The sequence below is a fragment of the Malurus melanocephalus genome, unplaced genomic scaffold (genome assembly GCF_030028575.1).
Source record: "Malurus melanocephalus ecotype Western Australia unplaced genomic scaffold, MMel_1.1 scaffold_1150, whole genome shotgun sequence".
Lineage (NCBI taxonomy): Eukaryota > Metazoa > Chordata > Aves > Passeriformes > Maluridae > Malurus > Malurus melanocephalus.
The window spans coordinates 1-19876 of NW_026624382.1; the positions used below are offsets into that span (position 1 = coordinate 1).

Consider the following 19876-nt stretch of genomic DNA (forward strand, 5'->3'; position numbering starts at 1 on the left):
TGCATCTGGACAATGGCCTGTGTCCAAGGCATAACACATTRTGCCACACAAAAATGTAAAATAAAGCAATTTTCTTCAGAAACCCCAAGCTTCAGAGCCAGGCAAGCCCCCATTCTGTTTCCCCCTCATTCCCCAGCCACCTCAGTAGCAATAAAAAGCATCATTTTGACAATAAACGGCTTCATTTTGATATGATGTATTTATATTTACATGGTACATTTTAAAGCAATAGCTACACTGATCATACATATTAGAAACAATAAAAAAAGAAGTTAAGAACTAAAATGTACATCATACACTTGTATATATATTTTTTTTTACACAGAGGTAAAAAGGCTTATAAAAATCAATACAACAGGGTTTTAACTTTTAGTATATAGATACATAATGATGAGGCTTCAGGCACTTTAATTTGTTAACGTGAGCAATAGCTTGGAAAAAAAAAATAAACAAAAAACCAAAACCTTTCCACAACAGGAAAAAAAAAATTGGTTAATGTTTTTGTTACCACAGATACAAAAATAAAATCTGAATAATTTCTCTCAAATGATTGATGTCAGTATTGCAAAGCTGACTGGGAGAATGCTACACACTGTTCAGCAGCAGTGTGGAAATTAAGGAGAAATATTTACAAAAAACCACCCATTTCTATCCTTGTGCCCTTACACCACTGCCATCACGAACCAARTAACGCACGCAGCAAAATCTACAAGTATTACAAAAACCCAAGAGAAGAGGGAGGAAGGAGGAGGGAAAGAATAAAAAATAAAAAAGAGGGACTTTTTTTTTTAAACTTTTATTTTCAGACATACAGAAAGGCTTGGAGTATGTCTACTTTATTTAAATAAATAGGGGCACTTCAAGACCGGACAAAAAACTGTAAGATCTTTTTGTAGTGTTGTGCTTTATAGAGAGAAGATCTTACAGATGTTTGTTTACATGAAACAACTTTAGAGAACAGAAATAAAAGGAAAAGGTTGTTTCATTATTTTTTTACGAGGCTGGCTTGATGTTTACTAGACACCATTGAGAGATTTGTCAACTGCTATTAGGCACAAAATATTTGTATTTCATTCAGCAAACCCAGACACATCACCCAGAGTGTAACACTCCATCCCTTTTCTACTATCATTCATTTTTTTTTTTCTCCAACCAAAAAAATCCCCAGTAACTGCTATGAATTAAACCTACCCAACTCTATAGTGTATAATAAGCACATTGCATACTTACTTCATGGTCGACTAAAAAGCTGTGATTAACTCTCAGAGGAACCGTTGGGACATTCCACCAAGAAAGAATGGCAAGCGTTCCTTTTACATTTATTTGGCAAATTAATTCTTAAAAAACAAAAAAAAAATTCCTCTCTTTTAAGACTGATGTCAATGTGCAATAGAGGGAGGGAAAGGACATGCGCCCACTGGCAATTTACTGCAGAAAGAAATTATGGCAGGAACAGCAGTGCCAGCTTTGACAAGCCAATCCCTAGCTGCCTCAAAGTATTCAGATTGTACTATGCTAGTTAGAGCTCACTGCGCTAAATCATTTTTTTTATTTTTTAATAAAAATTATTTGGCTATTCCTTGTAATATATTAGAAAAATACTCTTTTTCCAAGCTAATTACAAGCCTTGTACACAAGACAACATGACATTAAAAAAAAAATTAAAAAAAAAAAAATTAAAGTAATATTATCCTGCTGTATGCACCTTATGCATCCACCTGATAAACCTGGGTGGTGAACTGGGGAGGGGGAAAGCCAGGCAGACACCTTGGTCTGGCTCCTGCAAAGATTCACATCCCACACACGGGCTCCCGGGAATGCCAGCTGAGCTGAGACATGTGGAAGTGTCTGGAGGATTRGGACCGCAGCTCACGGACTGGAAGTGGTAGTTAAAACATCCTGGCTTTGGATTTTTAAATACCTGCTTAGATTGCTAAATGTTGTTGTTACTACAGTGGACGCGAATGTTCTCATGCTCATGGATACAGAAAACAAACACACACGATTTTCCATATAATCCACCACTTAATGCAGCATTTCCCCAGAATTGCCATAATAGTGCTTTTGACATTGCATTGTTAGTAATTCTTTGCATATCAACGATTTTCCTCATCTGGAACCTTAGTGTTTTATTCACAGATCACTATGTTGCTGGCTAATGAAGAAGTTCCCTTTCTTTTTGGGTAGAGCTCTGAAAACACAGTTTTATTTTTCCAATGTTATTTAGGGAAAGAAGAAAAGCCTAAAATGTAAGTTTCCCTTTCAAGTAGTGGTCTGAAATGATTACAGGTAAGGAGGACTACCAGATTCTCAATGGTTATGTGACTATGGTAACTAAGCCTTTCTTTCTGTTCACAGAGCTTTACGAACAGAGAAATAATTTAAGATGTTTGCCGAAGGAAATGATGATGGACCCTAGAAGAGAAACTGCAGCTTAGATGGCTATTTCAGCTTTGGAAAACAGAACAAAAAACCCAAAGAAAACCAGTGACAGAAATACTGTGTTGTGGTACAAGTTTGTTACTAGCACACCTTCTATACACGCACAATAGCTTGACGGCAAGTTAAAATAATCTTCCAAGTGAGATTTCATTCACTACACCGCCCCATTTGTAGAAATGCCAAAGCTTGCTAACACGCTGATGGTACCACACAAGCGGAGGCAAGACAGACACAACCTGGAGATGTTCTACAATCCACCACCATTGAAAGCAGTTCTTCTCTCAAACTCATTTTAAATGAAAATGAAACAAAAAAAAATATAAACATGTACAAGACAGTCTGTTTTGATTACAGATTAATAATACAAAAGTCTATGCTGTAGGTTAGTTAGTTAGAACAGTTGATGAGCAAATCAATGCAGTGTGAGCCCCAGACGACCCAATGTAAAGTGATCCAAACTGGTGGTTCCGGATGCTGTCGGGCACAGTGGCTGCATTAGAGTGAGTGACCTCAGTGCTCCAAAACCAACGTGTTCCTTGAACTACAGGAAAAACCTAACACTTCGAATGCATCTGTAGTCATCCAGCAGCTTTGTGTTTCCCACCACAGCACCTGCACATGACCCCACAGTGGTAACAAGCCCGAAGCGGCAAGTAACAGCACATACATGGAGCAATGAAAGACAAGGCGATAAGGGCCATCCACCGGAGGCAAAACATTTCATCACTGGTGTCGCACGAGCAAGGATCTGTATAGTCTCCTTCTGGGTCGGACATACAGTGATAGAGCATAGTGTCTGCGCACCACATACAGCTCACTCGATGGATGCAAGTCTTGACGCGGTCTGGAGCATCCTGGCATTGACCCCGCTTGTTCTCCTCGTGGTTGAACATGTCCCTGCAGTACACRCACCGCGACCTCTCACCGTCTTCCTTCCGCCTGGGCTTGAATTTGACAGGTTGAGTCTTTATCACAGCACCCTTGGTATCTTCACCCAGGTCAAAGTCYGAGTTGTCTACGTAAGGATAAGTGTATTCGTGTTTCGAGGCCTCGCTTTTGGCAAAACGTACGTAGGAGTCCATGTCGTCAGGATCAAAGTTCTTTCCTCGTGCTGGGGCATGGCGGTAATCCTCGTATCCAGTCATCCAAATCTTTTCCCGAGGATTGATGCGCACGATCTCCTCATCGTCGTCTGGAAAGTTGAGGTGCCGGTAGGATCGCGGTACTGACTGTGGAAGCAGGAATGGAGATGAAGAGTGAGGAAAGATAAATGAACTCACTTTGCTACTGGTAATCTCTGTTCCCCTGCTTTGTGAAGAGCCAATATTTAACACCTTTGTCTTTCCTTCTTTATATGCCCTTCACCATGACCCATCAGAGTTTCAGCCTTAGGCTCAGGAGGGAYTACAACTGTCACAGTCCCACCCTGGCCTGCATGCACAACACAACACGTTGAGCTGTAGCATTGTCCCTTCTCTCCCTTCCCTTTTTTTAATAATGGAAGCCATTAAAGTTAACTGTGAAAGAAACAGGGAGAGCAGGAGGGGGCTGTCTCTCAGGGACGTGGAGGAAAACCAAACACCAGCCTCAGCTCTGGCATACATAGACCATTAGGCAGCAAAACTGGGAATAAACCTTACTTGTTCCAGATGGTAGTGGTCAGAGCTGTAATGGTCGTGAAGGTGTCCACGAGTGCAAATTCTTGGATGTTCGCAGGATGCAGGAGAAGCCAGAGTTCKCACAGGCTGTTCCCTTTTCTGAGAGGAGTTGGAGGAGCTATCTGTAGCGTTCTGTTTTAAATGGAAAGGGTGGAAAAAAATCGTCATACATTCAGCTGTTACTGCACAGGGCATTAAGAGATGTTTTGCCACTCACTGACTTCGTGCACACCTGCAATATTGGCAACACCTGACGGCTGAAGGCTTCATGAAGTTTCACATAAAATACTTGAAAGAGGCAGATCTGTTGCCAGGCCATAAAAGCTGTCRCCACACACATGGAAAAATTAAATGCCATAGCCTGCCCGTGACATATTCACCAACACCACTCGCATTCTCTTGGCAGGTTACTTGTTATCCTGGGCATGGTGGGATGATGAGTGTTCACCAGGAGCTACCTCTGAAGGGCGAAGTTAAACCCTGGCAAATGACGCAACCCTGCAGGTCCTGTGGGCTCAGACAGAGCATCTGTGTGCCCAGGCTGTACCCCACCAGTTACCCAGGCTACAAAAATACTGGCAATTTTGTTAACCTTTACACAATCTCCAAACACTCACTGAATTCCAGTTCATCACAGCCTACTTGAATAATCAGCTTTCCTTTAAAAACTTCAGGATTTTTTTTTCTCCTGTTTTGTCACGTTTTTGTTGCTCACAATTAATGTGCAATGAATGTTACTTGTGTTTTTATACATTCCTGGCTCCCTGTGTGCACTTTMTATAGGTTAATTAGCTACATCATTATGCAACAATGATCACGAAAGGGTGAAGTATCACACAATAACATGCTGTTGCCAATACCTGCTGCTTCTTAACATCCATATTTCTCCCCCTGCAGAAATACACAGTGGGGTAACAATCTCAGCCATCATCTCTCCACAGTCCTTTGGTTAAAGCTGTTGCCATACAATAGGCAGAATTTTGCCCATTAATTCTATTTATAGGTTTTAGCCTTTTTCATATTACCATGAATATCAATGGGCAGTTGTTAAATGCAGCAACAAACCAAGAGCAGGAAGAGTCTCCATGCACAACAAACAGGACAGCTGTAGTGTTGCACATGCCTAAAACACTGGTGCTTGAAATAAAAAAATCTCCACCCCACCCCATCTCAACTAACAAGAAGTGCTGCTATGAGTCCACAGAAAAGTTCCTGACTGCCACAACAGTCAGCTCAGACACAACCTCAAGAGCAGAGAAGAATCGTATCAGTAGTAGTRGAAGACTGGTTTTACCTGAAAAACCTTCTCTCCTCGTCAAGAATGCACTTTCTAAATACTATTTTCCAGTGAATCGCACTAGACACATTTCTTGCTCCAAGAATACAAGAACCCTCATTGTGCRTATTTGTTTATTCTGAAAACAACACTCTGCAAGACTCTGTCCAAAGGTGAGAACACCTTGAAGCATTACAACACAAAAATAGATGTTGGTTTTCTTTAGCTCTTATRGCACTTTCAAAGCACCGAACTCTCAACTTATTTTGTTGAAAGCAAACACAGAGTTATTTGCAGTGTGATGTAAAGCCAGGCTGGGTTATCTGCAGGTATAACAAGCAGGATGGGTTTTGAATGGCTGACTCCCATTAAGAACATACTTTAAATGGATGTCTTTGTTTTAGCTGTTTTTTTTTTAGTGTGTTTTTTTTTTTTTAAAATAAGTACATAGAAGCAGATCAACTCTTGACATAGTTAACACCTTGAAAGTGTAACTGCACCAATATTCTTTTAAAAAAGAGCTTTCATCAGCCCAGTCTTCATAACTTATTAGACAAAGACATTTCAAATCTGGGGTTTAAACCCTTCAAAGCTACTTATTGTGCCTTTAACTTCAGCTCCTACAACATTTAGCCCATTTTGGGGACATTTCAAAAGAAAATGAACATCTTCTACAAATGTTTTTTTTAATAATATTAAGCTAACAACCCATCTGAAAACCCTGACAAGAGTTAGGATTTAGTCTCAGCAGCCATGTTGGTACTCACACAAGCACCTTTTTTACAGAGCTGTACGTGGAGCTGTGATTTGAGCTTCTCAGAAAGGCACACAACACACCAGCCCATTCTCAAAGTTGAACTTTGATTGACATGAATCAAAAAGGAGGCATGGCTTTAAAATGGTCCCATGGCCAAAAAGACCCTTCACCTTGACTGGATGCACAGCTGAGCCCTGCTGGGACAAGCCTTCTGTGGATACGCTCCGAAAACATCATGGGTGCTCATGGTCCAAACAATGCAGCCTGAGGAAATCACCCCGTGGCAGGTCATTGCACATACTGTTCTGCAACTGCCTCCCTGCCCTGGATGAAAATAAAAATCCCACCCAAACTGGATATAACTCCTCGATAATCTCAGCAGGGCAGCTGGGAGCTATAACCAGCCCTCCAAGCATTGTGCTATTTGCTGCCTCTCTGAGGAGGCAGCATTTCTGCAATAGGCAACTGGAAAAGAGCCTATAGTGATTTTTATCTTGCCTGATTTGTATCTACCTTTAATTCCTCCACACCTTCTCCTCCTTCAGACCCGTCAGGGCAACCGAGCCGCTCCTCCACATGTGTTGACACGGCTACAAAACCTGTTTGCAGCATACCAGAGGCTGCGGCGCTGCTCTCTGCTTTCACCTTATTAAAAATTGCTGCATTTCCACATTCAGTGTCCTCAGATTAGAGGRGCAGTTTGCCAACATAAATACTTGCTCTAAGTGCTCAGAAAGGGGAAATCAAGCTATCCAAGACCAGGTCTCTGCTCACTCATCCATAAAGTCATGCTGACTCCTGGTTGGTGACACTGAAGGCAGCAGCAGGTTGTCAAAKGCAGTGTCTACCTTGCTGACCATCAGCTGGGACAAGCACTGGTACTTTCCATCACGCCCCTCACTGAAGTTTCAAACTGATACAGGGGAAGAGTGCTCTCAAAACGTGCAGTCTGAGGATTGAGGGGAAAAAAAAGAAGTAGAAAAATGCCTGCCTCCCAAGCAGAAGGTCACCAGTGAACCCCACAGGCTCCTCACCTGTGCTGGCAGGCATATTCATCAATGATGTGAGGAGAGAGATGAAGAAGATGATGACACAGCTTCCTGACGAAACTTCAGTTATTCGAGGGAGTCAAAGTGAAAGCTGACTCTGAAAACTTAGTTAAGAATCTCATAATGCTGAGAGACTTTCAACATGCTGGATGTTAAAAAAACCCCAAACATAATCAACCCTCAAGTGCAATGTGACGTAAACATCTTGATCTGACACACAGAATGATGCCCTCTGAGGCAGTTATTGCTGTTTAGAAAAGAGGTCTTGGGATTAAAAAAGGCAGCTCTGTGACAGTGTCCATTTGGTGGCTCAGCAATGAAAAAACAGGAAAAAAAACAGGTGAAAAAAACCCAGCAGCAACATGGACAATCACCAAGGCACTGCACGTATCTGCTGTGCTTTCAAGTTGTCTGTGGTGCTGGCCCTCCTCCTGGTCCAATAAAGGTATTTCCACCATGGCAAGCTCAAAGAGCCATGGCCAGGACCACAYGGGATGGCTTCTCAACAACAGCTAAATAAATGGCCTGGGTCTCTCCAGCCTGGAAAAGAGACTAAGGAAGGGACCAAGATGAGAAATCTACTGAATTTTGAGTCCTACAGGAATGTGAGCATGAAGGGATTATTCTTCTMGTATCCTTCAGAAAGGGAGATCATGAGGTAATCACTGGAACAGGCTCAAATAAGGTTCAGGCTGAGTCCACATCTGGACTGGACTGATCACCTTGCCTCTAATGGCTTCACAGAAGGTACTTCTGATGGTGCCCACAGCTAAAACACAGCTCAAGAAGTCAGAGGGAAACCCCCAGCAGAAAGTGAGTGACCAAGAATTAGAGGCATGATGATACTCCAGGCCTTCCAAAGCATCCTGCTCTCTCAATGCAGGATCCTGCTCTCTCACTCTACTGGGACTGCACCAGGAATTAAGACCAGTGAAAATCAGGAATGTTCTCAAAGAAAAGGCACACTCACCTTCAGCCAAGTTCCACTAAGAACAAAYGATGGCATGACTTTGTTAGTGAAGGAAGCAGGGAACAACTTCTGTCCCCCACAACAAGACTGGGACTTGGCTGGGATTTTCTACCACCAGCATAGCAGGGAAAATTCTGGGGAGGCTGGTGAAGGATGGAGACATGAGAGGTTTGCAACCTCCAAGTACAATGCACCTACAGGAATACATCTAGAAAGGACATTGTCTCCAGAGCCAGGCTATTTCACTGATGGAAAATCAGGTCCCAGACCACTGAGCCACTGGTCTCTCAGAGGAACACCATCTRCTTCTAAACCTGTTCAAACCAATCCAGCTCCAGCATTTGGTTTTGATGGGAAACTATTGAAAACATGTCTGGTAGTGACAAAAGAGAAAAGAGCCCAAAACTAAAGTTGGTGGAACAGGGAGTCCGATAAGAAACTCTGTTTCAACATGCCCTCAAATGCTCAATCATGAGACATTTGTGCTGCACAYACCAGAACTTTCTGATTGCTATAGCGGTCACAAACTCTTGTGGTTTCACTGCTTGGATAACAGAATCATTAATCACRACCATAAGAGTAATTTTATAAAACCTGTGCAACACATTTCCTGTTGCAAGCAAGCTGAATGTATCTGAGCACACGTACTGCATGCGTGGTATGGCTGCTTTAAGAAACAACACCRGGTTTCTACAGGCAAGCGATGGCACTGTGGTAATTTAAAAAAAGGAAAAACATGTCCTTGTTTCCCCCTCAGACTTTCAGAAGTGACTCATTAAATTAAAAAACCCTAGTCATTAGTAAAGGAGATTATGCTAATCATTTACTGCAGTTTATTTCTCATTGAAATGGATTTGTTACACAAGAAGGCTAATCAGATACCTAAGAAATAGACATAGATGAGCATCTATGAAAAAAAATAGGAGAAAAAGAAGCCTTCTCCCACATCTGGACTGGACTGATCACCTTGCCTCTAMTGGCTTCACAGAATAGGTTCATTCTGTGTGATACAACATCAAACTGACTACAAAAAAGAAGAAAGATTCCTCTCAGAATTAAGAAGCAATACAATCTGTGGCAGCTTGTCAGAAATTGCTTGCCAGAGGGAAATTACAGAGCTCTGTCACTTAAAACTTCCAGAARTGCTCTCTGCCAGCTAAAGGATTTGCAAGCTTGCTGTCAAAAACTATTGTGGGTCAAGCAAGACTTTGTTCTCTCTAGAATTTTAATGGCTGCATGAAGCAGGGGGAAACAGATGTATCATGATGTTGAACAATTAATTTTGCAAACAATGGTCCTGAAGGAATCAAAAAGCACAAGCCAACCTGCCCTCTGCTGCCCCACTCCACTTTGCCCATCTTCCACTCTCATGTGAGCCCATACACCACAACATCCAGGTCCAAGGGGGCCCTCTTGACATGCAGAACAGAAAAACAAAACTTGGTGGGGCTCACAGTCTCATCTTTACAGAAAACATCCTTCTGCAATGGTCAAAGCTCCCTGCAGCAGCTCCTGGCTCACCTTGGGAAGCCCAGCTCCATCTCATCTTTTGAGAAGTCATCTTCACCATTCTCAGGACAAGAAACCCAGCTCTGCATCAGCTCATGGCTTGAGGATGAGCCTGGAAAAGTGGCAGCAGAGCCCCTGGGGTGCCCTGCCCAAGTGCAATCCCTCAGGGATCCTGGCACAAGCCAGCTCTTCTCCACTTGACCCTCTCCTTTCTCTGGAGCACAGGGAGGCACAGCTGTGTTATCAGTACGGAAGGGAAGAATGATAAAGCAGCAAAACTGTGCAGTGAGTGATACTGTACTCTGCTCTGGCCTGGGGCTTATCTGCAGAGCTGCTGTTTAGGAACTTCACCAAGAGGAAGTTTGAAAGTTATTTCGGATGCTTGGTGAAGAAACTTCCACCTTCCCAAAGAAATTAAGATAAAATATGGTCTCCCTGAACTCCCTCAGCTTAATCTTGCCAGTCCAGAACAAGTCCTTCCATTCTCCTCCGTTCTTTTTTTAAAGCCTAAAGAGATACAACACTTCTGAGTTTTACAGAGTGGCACAGCACGAATCCTAATTTTTGTCCCAAAACACCTTTTTCTCTCTATTCAAGAAATTTAGAAAAGGGACCAGCTGACATTTTCCATCCACCTCTAAGTGTGCCCTGTATCCTCAAGACAGCCCATTTCAAAGGGAGCTTAGATTATCCAAGTATAAAGGAAAAGATTCAGTGCAAAAAATCTTTTAAGATTTGAGACTTCTGTCTCCTAAGCACAAGCTTTTAATTTGTCATAACAAGACAAAGCCATGGAAGAAAATGCTTTTGWCAAATTTCTGTTTGTTTCCTATCACTGAAGACAAGGCAGAATTTGTATTGCAGGAAATTRCAATTATTGCACATTTTGGAAACATTTTGCCACTCTCATCCACTGAGGATGGCTGAAGCTGAACCTAATTCTACTCTGCTGAGAGTGTGAAGAAAAAGCTTCATGTTAGATCATATTCCAGTTCTGTTCAAAGACAAATTGGCTGTACACAACCATTACAATAAGCATGGATTCAGACTTGCCCAATACCAGAACAGCGCTAGAACTTCCCAAATGTTTGGACTGTTTTCTAGTCTTCCCTTAAACAAATTCCAATATAAAGTGCAGAAGGCTGGGTATTTTTTACTGCTACCTTTTTTTATTTTAAGTTTTTGYGGTTATAGCTTTTAGTGCCAGAAAGATGCTGGTGGCTGTGTTGGCTGAAGCCAGCAAAACTTAAGGAACATTTACAAGAATTCGGTGCACAAGATCATCTCCATTAAACTCCTGCTAAACCCGACTCTGGCATCATCAGGCAGTTCTGCATRGACCACAGATGTGGCTTAACAGCTCATTCAAGAAGGGAAAAGAATATATGAGATTCAGACACGGTTAAATGACATGACAAACACTCAGATGTGGTAAGAGGGAAACCTCAGAGAGATTTTCCTGTTTCACTACTTGCCTCATACAAAGCATCAGACATGCCTGAAAAAGCAGGCATTTGAAGAGACACAAAGAGGAATTTTGTCTGCAAAAGTCAGAGMAGGAGTGAAGTAAATCAGGATCCCATTTTGCTCAGACTCAAGACCTGGACAAGAGGCTCTGAGCAGGTCTGTGCAACATTTCCCTCTTGTGATACCCCTCCCCCTTACTGCACCACTGGGCTAAATCACTGCTTCAACTGAAAGTCKTTGCATCAGATACTTATAAGAGAAAACCAGAATGTTTTAAGGTGGAAAAAACCCAAACCACAGGCCCAGCTTTTAGGGCTGCTCCCCYAGGCAGCACAGCAATCCCACAGTACAGTGGTGAGAGCAGGGTGGCTCTGTCTACCCACAAGGAGCTTGTGTCCTCATCCATGTGGAGAGACTTTCCTTCATTCTTGCAACTCCTCCACGCTGTGGCCCGATTGGATTTCTCCGTGCTGAGACAAGCTACACTGCTTCAACGGGATCTTTTTACTGAAACCTGGCAACTGTTTAAATTAATCAGTTGATTAAAACCATCTAGGATAGAGGCTGGCCTTTCCTTTTTGCAGAGGCTCCATGAATCTGTTTATACCTCGGAAATGATATCCTGGTGTGGACTACAGACTAGCAAAGATTAGCAAAGCCTCCTTCCTCTAATATTATTATCCACATGATCACAGCTGTCCTCTGCTAAGGCCAAGGGAATGGCCACCATGGTCTGAACTGCTGAGGGGAGGTGATGGTCGCTGCTTCTCCCTCCCACCAGTCCCATCACCTGCTCTGTGKGTGGAGAACCACAGGAATCCAGCCCAAAAGCATTTCTGCATCAGCTCCCTGACCTCAGCTGACCATCCATGTGGTGGCACAGAAAGCAGAGGTGGGGGAGGCCGGAAGGGGAGATCCTAAATTTCAGGTGCTGACAGGGAATTTAGTACAGCCAATGCTGCCAAAAAAGCATTCCTTTTGCAGGATGGGTAAGGATGCTAGGAAATACAGGAGGAAAGTTCACAAGRGGGTGTTAAACAGCAGACAGCTGAGCACAGCTGGGAACAGATGGCTCCACAAAACTCACCACTGAATCTCAGCTCTTCTATACAGAAACTTCCAAGGGGAAGGAAATAATATTAAGGGGGGAAGAAAAAYGCTAATGAAAATTAAATCAGCCAAGTTAAAAGGATTGATGCACTTAACCCATCATTAATGTCTTTGCTATTTACACTGCAGCCTCTAAATTCAGCAGTGTTCCTCCTATATAATACACCAGGTTACAAACAGAGGGACAAAAAACTACTAACTTAAAAACAAACTTCACACAGACTGATACGATATTTTAAGAAATCAGTTAGGGGTCATTTATCCACACAGTTATGAGCATCAATGATATTTTAGCTGGAATTTATCACCAAAATAGAATACAACAGCTGATGCAAACTTTTAAAATAYCCTCTTCATATGCACTGCAAATATGTCAGGCTCTGCTCAAAAGTGTAATGACACTTATTTACTTGTGTCTCTCCTTCTCCTCTTGCAGAAGGAGCCAGAGACACATGAACTGCTTCCTATAATTATTTCTGATTTCATTTTCATAAAGTGTTTATGAGACACAGGACAAGAAGACCCTTAATAAAACACATTAGATAGGTGAGGGACGGAAACAAGGCTATTTAGATGCAATCCTTTACAATGTATTTCTGTACTGGGCCAAGGTCCACTCTGAGCTCCCCAGATTCATGTACTCTGTTGTTCATCCTCTGGGGACAGAGGGGACACCACCTTGCACTATTTTGTCAGTCAGAAGGTTGTGGGGTTTGTTTGGTGGAAGGGTGAGTCCGTCAACTTCAAGGAAAATCTTGAAGCCTCATATAAAAGCACATTTCATTGCTAAGCTTCACCAAAGCCCTCCTTTTCTTTTCCAAACTCTCCAAAAAAAGAAAGCCCAAACAAACAAACAAACAAAAAAACCCCCAACCATTTGAGAGGATCCAAAATTCAAGGACACACTCCAACAGCCTCAACTCTGTTTGTTTTGGGTTTTCTTTCCTTTTCTACCTGTTACACAAGACAAGAGATTCAAATCAGATTTGCCAGTGTTTACACAGCAGGTGGGAATTACCGGCTCATTTGTCCCACAGTTCCAACTCAGCTCCCTTCCCATCACCACCCAGATGGATGCTCCAGCTCACCACCAGGACCCAAATGCTTTTACCCCTCTCAATCAGCACCAGGACCCAAATGCTTTTCCCCCTCTCAGTCAGCACCAGGACCCAAATGCTTTTACCCCTCTCAAACACCAGGACCCAGATTCTTTTCCCCTCTCAGCTGTGCCAGGATGGAGCACAGCTCTGCCCTGCATCCCTGCGCTTTGGGTTTGTGTGCCAGGCAGCCGTTCCCTAATCCTTTCTGCTGCAGCACAGGAAATTGTCAGTCAGCGCTCTGCCCCCGGCCAAGGCTGCCTCTTTCCAACACTGTTCACACCCCGTGCAGGATCTGTCACCTTCAAAGGCACTGCCTGGGGCTGGCCAAGACACCCCAAATCCAGCTGTCCTCGGTGTCTCCTCCCAGTGCCCTGGGACAAGGCGTTTTGTTCCAGCATAGCAGCTGGAAATACTGCAGCTTACAAATATAGCTGTCTGCTGAAAGCCACTTCCTCAGGTTGAACATGCAAGTAATGGAAAAGGCCCATTTTCTGCCTTTGTGAAATTTTCAAGCACCCCTGAAGCTGAAAGAAAAGGYCTACACACTTCAAAGGCTGACTGCACAGCCCAGATTAAAGAGGGAATGGAATGGAAAGCTACAGTGGTATCAGCCGTGTGTTTTCAAGGTAAAAGCACACATTTGGCCATAACACACTGCCTACAACACCACCTCAGCTACCCTGGCATCTCCTTCTTGTCTCAAYTGAGGGATGAATTTCACAGTAGAAACACGGAGGAAAATGACATAAATCCTAAACCAGACACGAGTGCAAGAACCACCTCACTCGTACCACCAGCACAGCAGAGGTCTTGCAGAAGGCGATATATCCTGGGCCRGGGCTATGCAATGAATTTCAGGTGACACCATGAATACCGGTGGCATGGCAGAATTTTTTTGCCTCCTGCTCAGCCCATCAGCTACAGTTTCCCYTGAGCCAGCACTTCTGCTTTTCCAGCCCTACAGCGAGCTGGCTCCAGGAGCTAAACCACCGGAAAAGTATTCGCTTTCTTTTACAGGGCTAGCTTTTGGTTCACTTCCCTGGGTTGGCTCAGCACAGGGTCAGCTGTGCTAGAAAAAAGGGGATGGAGGAGTCCCTTTYTGCCCTGCTGATGCTGAAGATGCAGCAGTCAAGTTGTATCCCTCGGCTGTGGTTTCACGTAGGTGCTAAAATAACTCCTGCAACCCCAAATCCTGCTCCCCCACATCAACTGCGCTCTTGGCATGACTGTGCTGCAAATGCAAGGTGGGGGAACAGAGCTGGCTGGAAAATAACTTGCTTTTCACAGGCATCTTGACTCAAATCGGGTCCCCCCCTTACATAATACCAAAGAAATGCCCTGGGAACCATGGCTAAACAAAAGCAAAAGTAAAAAAAAAATAAAAAAAATCAAAACCTTTCTCCCTCTGTTTTACTGTATRTTAAGAAAAGGCAATTTACTCTTGATTGTATTTTGTTTCTGACAGATTAGTGCCTTAAACACACAGCATTTAGCTCCAGAATTAAAAGGGAACACACTCATAAACAGCTTCGCACTTTAACTCATCACACAGTTTAAGTGCATTACCACACAGCCAAATTATTTTTTCAGACGACAAACATGCAGCCAATTGATTGCAAGCGTGAAATGGTGATGCAACAACTTCCGATCACAAATTCACCAGCTAGAAACTACAGCTAGAGAGGCATCAATCAAGTCACCTTTGCATGAGGAATCCTACAGGCAGGTTTGCTGGTGACCCTTTTCATCTTAAAATCAATACAAAAAAATGAGGTCTTCAGTAATATGAAGATTCCTTAAATTAATGCAAGTCTGATTATACATAACAAAAATAATAAGAGCATAAAACATAAAGAGCTGGCACACTGAAATATGACACCATATCATCATCCAAGCACAGGGAAAGGGCAAAATGGGTGTTGAGGAGGGAAGGAGAGAAGGAAATCTCCTTGAACTGCTGGGGCAAATTGAACAAAACTGAATACTTAACTGGTGCACAAATTACAATGCAAGCTCTGGCAAGATGCAGCTTTAAGGAAACTTCCACCACAGCAAAAGATCAAATTTCCGTTTCCTGCAGGATATATCCCGATCCCACTGCACARCCAACTGTGTTTGTATGTGGGAATGGTACAGAGCCAAAAAATACACTACAAAAAATGGTCTTGAGAGGAAGAATTGTGACAAGAGAAATTGCTTACCCTCAGCAAAGTAGCTCAACACRTCCCAGTCGTTGCTATAATTAGCTATATAAAAACTACACGGCTGTGAAACTTAGAATATCTGATAGCAATACGGATACTTTCTGTTTAATAATTTGATCTTCTTATTTGTAATTCACGTAAGAGTGAAACAGCACCACAGCAACTGAAAATCAGTCCACTTGGGAATTGTGTTAAAATGCATTAAATTCCTGATCTGCAGTAAGACAAACGTGCTTTATGTATCAGAGAATGACACAGAAGAAAAAAAAAACCATGATAAATACAATAAAGCAATACATAATTTGTGCCAGACCCTTACTCCCCCTCCTTCCTTTTAAATGGAGCAAATAAAGCTTCAAATTTACCCCACGAATCTTTCTCCTATCAGCTCCCCTGAGCTCTTCACTAAAATCTCATGAATCTGTTACACACACAAGAATAAAYAGATTTTATGTTCTGTGTACCTCCACCCCACAGTAATTTTCTGTCCAAATGACAGGTTATGAATAAGAGTAAGCAAGGGTAATCTGTAGGCAGAAGTAGATAGTAATTGCCCCTACACTTTGAAGGACTTAAGGAAAAGAGCAGCTGCCTTTCCAGATGATACCACTGTTTCAGTGACAATAGTATTAAATTATCAGTGAGTACAGCTCGCTTGTATTGGCAGAAAGAGCAAGAAAATAAATGGGTTAATTTCCAGCACCACTTGAAAGACAGGAGATCCTGAAAGAAAGGGAGAAATACAACACTAGAAAATAAACCTGACAGCCAGACAAAAAACTTTCCACTTGACCTTCCCTACTGAAAAATCTCTTTCAGCATTGGTATCCATTCCCATTGAGTGATGTGAATTTGTGTGGGCAAAGTTAACCTGAAGGCAGGGAAAAAAACTCCAAACAGATAAAAAGCCTTAAAGCAGCTGGATAGCCAGAACCTTATCACTGTTTTAGTGGCATCTCTCCTGACTTCTGACCTCCAGCATACCAGCAGGAAGAATTCCACTGAAAACCTCCTGATTTTTTTGACACCCAGGCATTAATGGGATGCAGTAAAAAAAAAAACAAACCAAAACAGTTAAACCACGATAAATCAGTGACTTCAGGCTCTGGGACTATACCCTGGTAGCCAGCCTGCTGGAACAGCTCAGGGATGCCCAGAACAGTGTGCACAACCTGAGAGACCCAGCTGGATAAAAGAACACGACAAAATCTCAGTAAAATCTCAGTCCAGTTCATTGGTCAAAGCTAGCAATGGCTTTTTTTTTTGTTGTTTTTTTTTTTAATTTTTTGGTTTTGAGGGAGGGATTTGACCCTGCTAGTTTTAATGCGTGAATTTCTCTCTTCTTGGCAAGTACTTTTTCTTTTTTTCCCCTTTAAAATCTGAATTAGAATAGCTGTGGTTTACAATGCAAGCCCAAAATGCAGACATCAGAGGATGTGGCTAGCAGCAATGAACCCTTTGGCTGTTCACACAGCTGGCTGMAGGGCAGGAAGAAGAACAGAAGTAAGGCCATCGTGTCCTGTCACTGTAACAATCCCCTCGTTGCTCTGCTCAGCCTCACAGAACAAACAAGGTGGATTTGTTCGAGGTGACAATCTCATCATTCCCACAGAGAGCTCTGCCCCCCTCCAAAAGGCATTTTTTCCTTTCTGCTCCTCGAGGACAGCATTAGGAAAAAGGAAACTGCAAGCTCTTGTGGCTCCTCAATCCCTGAGCACAACTTCTGACCAAAAYACAACTTGCAACTCAGTGCTGTTCTACTCTCAGCAACATCATTTTCCACAGAGGGGTGGGATGAGAGATGCTCCAGCACCCCACAGAACTCACAAACATATTCCCAAGTATTTGGACTGGGTTTCTACTGTCTACTTTAAAGAAAAAAAAGCCACAGTTGTTCTTTAAAAGARCCATCTGAATGAGAAAACAACCAAGCCAGCAACAAAAATTAGATTTAGTATTTATCTAACTAACATAAATCTTATAAATTTTAATAGCGAGGCTGTAACATGCTTGAGGCCCAGATGGGAGATGAAAGTAGACAAAAGGTTCCAAGGAAAGGCAGCAGGGATAAATCTGTTTTTTYAATTAGGAAAGCAGAAGAGATGCAAGGGGGACTGCAATGCAAACATCTGCCCCAATATGCACTGCTCTGGTGGGAGAAGAGGCAATTGTGTCTGTCTCTGAAATGACTGTCAGCAGCATCCAAGCCACATAACAAACTTCCCAACTCAAACATCCCCAAGCACAGGAATTCACATCCATGACAAGAAAAAGGCACAAGAGGCACAGAATTGCTCCAAACACATGACTTGGTGGTGAAAACACGAGCCTCAAGATTTGTGCTGGAAGTCCAGAGAGAAAAGCAGTGGCAGCAAGATCTGTCCRCATCACCTTAGTGAAGCAGGAGAATATTTTCGCTGTCTTGCAGTTGGGGAACCAAGATAAGCAAGTTTTTAGCCAGGATTCAACAAAAGAAGCAATGGATCGAGTGCATGCACCTTGAAATCCAACTCTGTAGCTCAGCCATGTACCTCTAGATCACACCAAACTCTGCAAGTCTCAGTCTGAACAAAAGATTTYAAAAATATATTATTGGTTATATGAAATAGCTGTGATTTTAACATGCATATCAAACTCAGTAACGTTGAGTTTTGCTGTTTTCTCCCTCACATCCCCCTGAAAGCAAAAGGAGACTGCAGTCATTTTTAGAGTCACAAACCAGAACAAACATGGGAGCTGCTGCTCCTCCTGCCAGTGGGTGTCCTTTCTTTAGCACTAAAGCAGGCACAAGGCTGCAGATTTATCTGAAAAACACATGAGTGGTGTTTCAGCTGAACTGGTCATAAGGTTTCAGAACAAACACCTCTGCTTTTTCATGGGATGCTAAAAAAGAGACCRTTTCAGGCACTCTGCAGACTCTGGAAGACATTGACCTTTTTTCCTTGGAATCAATTCACATTTTTCACTTCGTGGTCATGTGGGATTATTATCTGTAATTGAAAGTAGAAGTGTAGATTAGGGAAAAAATTTCACACAAGAACTCAATTATACGGCAAATTCCGTGGCCGAGGAGCGACAGAATACATTCAGCCTGTATTAAAACCCTCCTTCTGAAATGAATGTTAATTAAAGAGGCTGAAGATGCAGGCTGGATGGATGARGACAAACAGAACAATCTCAGCCCGTTGCAATGACAGTGTTTCCCCCAAYGGAGACAGAACGGATGGCCAGCCTTACTCAGATTGCATCTCTTGAGAGGACGATTTATAATGTACAAGACAGAAGAAATTTATTTGCTAACATATGGAAAACATTTGTGGGCTCTTCTGAGGATCTGAAACTCAAGAAACACAACTACACATTGTTAAAACTTCTAAATGGAGATTTCATTTTAGAAATAAGCGTTTTTCAACTCGAGCCTGTGACATTTAGTTCTATATACTTTTGTTTCCTGCCCTGTCAGGTATGAATTTCAGAACAGGTTGCTTGCTGTAGGTCTGAGCCACGGGAAAAATATTAGCTGACAAAGTCCTGTTTTTAAAGATCTAACCCATGCTTCAGGAAGATGGATGGGGAACATACGCCGTAGGGATGGGGCAGGATACTGCTGCCCAAGTTATCATCGTGGCACTGCAAGTTACAGCCATGAGAGGAGATAAGGCTACTGACACCAAGCAAACGATCCTAGAGATCCAACCCAAAAAAAGTCCACTCTCTGATACAAGAAAACGATCCTCCTCTAAGAGCTCTACCTGTGGGGCAAAACTCCTCTTCCCACGGAAATAACCCGCTGGATGCCTGGACGGGCTGCACGCTGGCTGAAGAATAAACGAAATGCATGATGCAATTTGCACACACAAAACCACGCACATCCCACGGAGCAATAGTGCAGCTAACAGGATCAGGGGCTTTATAAAAGCCCTGTGCCAATCAAGAGGCAACAGCCATATCGGGGTCAGGGCTTGTATGTAATGAAGGGGGCTGCTCTAAAGCTGCGAGCGTTCCATCGGTGCAAACATCTGCGCACGATGAAATCGGGGTGGCCGACCTCAGAAATGTGAAGTTTTGGATTGCTGTGCTTGAACAGATTGAAACATCTTCAACAAGAGCGGGACCTCGGGCCAAATATTTGAGGCAGCAGTGCAGCAGCAATGGCTGAGATTTTCAGMGACGGGTAAATGACTGATTAAATGACTCAATCATGCAGATGCTTTTGAAAATTCTGCCGCACGCAGTTAAGTTTATTCATGCATGTGTGGGAGAGGGGGAGGACTGTGAAGATTTTAATAACTACCTTAGGAAATAAAAAAGAACAAATGTACTTTCTCTTTAAA

At 42.8% G+C, this 19876-nt stretch overlaps 1 protein-coding gene across 3 annotated transcripts in view; it reads right to left on the minus strand.

Annotated features, from left to right (window-relative positions):
* Positions 1-185: 185 nt before the first annotated feature.
* The window catches only part of SPRED2 (sprouty related EVH1 domain containing 2), a 58085-nt gene continuing 38394 nt past the window's right edge, over positions 186-19876 (minus strand). For all 3 annotated transcript variants that reach the window (XM_057387167.1, XM_057387166.1, XM_057387168.1), the window contains exons 5-6: positions 4083-4232; positions 186-3671 (exon numbers count right to left, since the gene is read on the minus strand). In XM_057387167.1, the coding sequence (XP_057243150.1) occupies positions 3021-3671; positions 4083-4232 (801 nt within the window). In that variant the 3' untranslated portion in view covers positions 186-3020. The remainder of the gene's footprint in view (positions 3672-4082; positions 4233-19876) is intronic.